This window comes from Corvus brachyrhynchos, unplaced genomic scaffold (assembly GCF_000691975.1).
Source record: "Corvus brachyrhynchos isolate BGI_N302 unplaced genomic scaffold, ASM69197v1 scaffold511, whole genome shotgun sequence".
NCBI lineage: Eukaryota > Metazoa > Chordata > Aves > Passeriformes > Corvidae > Corvus > Corvus brachyrhynchos.
Genome location: NW_008236214.1, coordinates 146,201 through 146,505, shown reverse-complemented (window position 1 = coordinate 146,505; position 305 = coordinate 146,201). Strand labels below are relative to the sequence as shown.

Here is a 305-nt window from a genome sequence, read left to right as displayed (position 1 = left end):
GCTGGGGTGCCGTGCCCATCCCGGGGGTGCTGACGGGCACAGGCCGGTGACAACAGCTGGAGTTCAGTGTGTGGGGTCTGTCCTGGGGAGCTGGGGGTGCAGGGCAGCGAGGACAGCAAGGGGTGTGGGGTGCTGGGGCCATCCCGAATGTCCATCCCCCTGCAGCTGGAGCCGAATGTGGCACGCGTGGGGCGCGTGGCGTCGCGGCTGTGCCAGGAGCTGCGGTTGGCGCGGCCACCCGTGTGCCGCCAGGCCGTGCAGCTGTTCCAGGGCGATGTGGTGGCGGCCTGGGCGCGCTCCGTGCT

General features: G+C 71.8%; 1 protein-coding gene across 1 annotated transcript in view; it reads left to right on the top strand.

Annotated features, from left to right (window-relative positions):
- The first annotated feature begins 132 nt into the window (after positions 1–132).
- SMPD1 (sphingomyelin phosphodiesterase 1) overlaps positions 133–305 on the top strand; it is a 3,478-nt gene continuing 3,305 nt past the window's right edge. Inside the window, exon 1 of the mRNA XM_017744462.1 lies at positions 133–300. Coding sequence (XP_017599951.1) covers positions 148–300 — 153 coding nt within the window. The 5' untranslated portion in view covers positions 133–147. The remainder of the gene's footprint in view (positions 301–305) is intronic.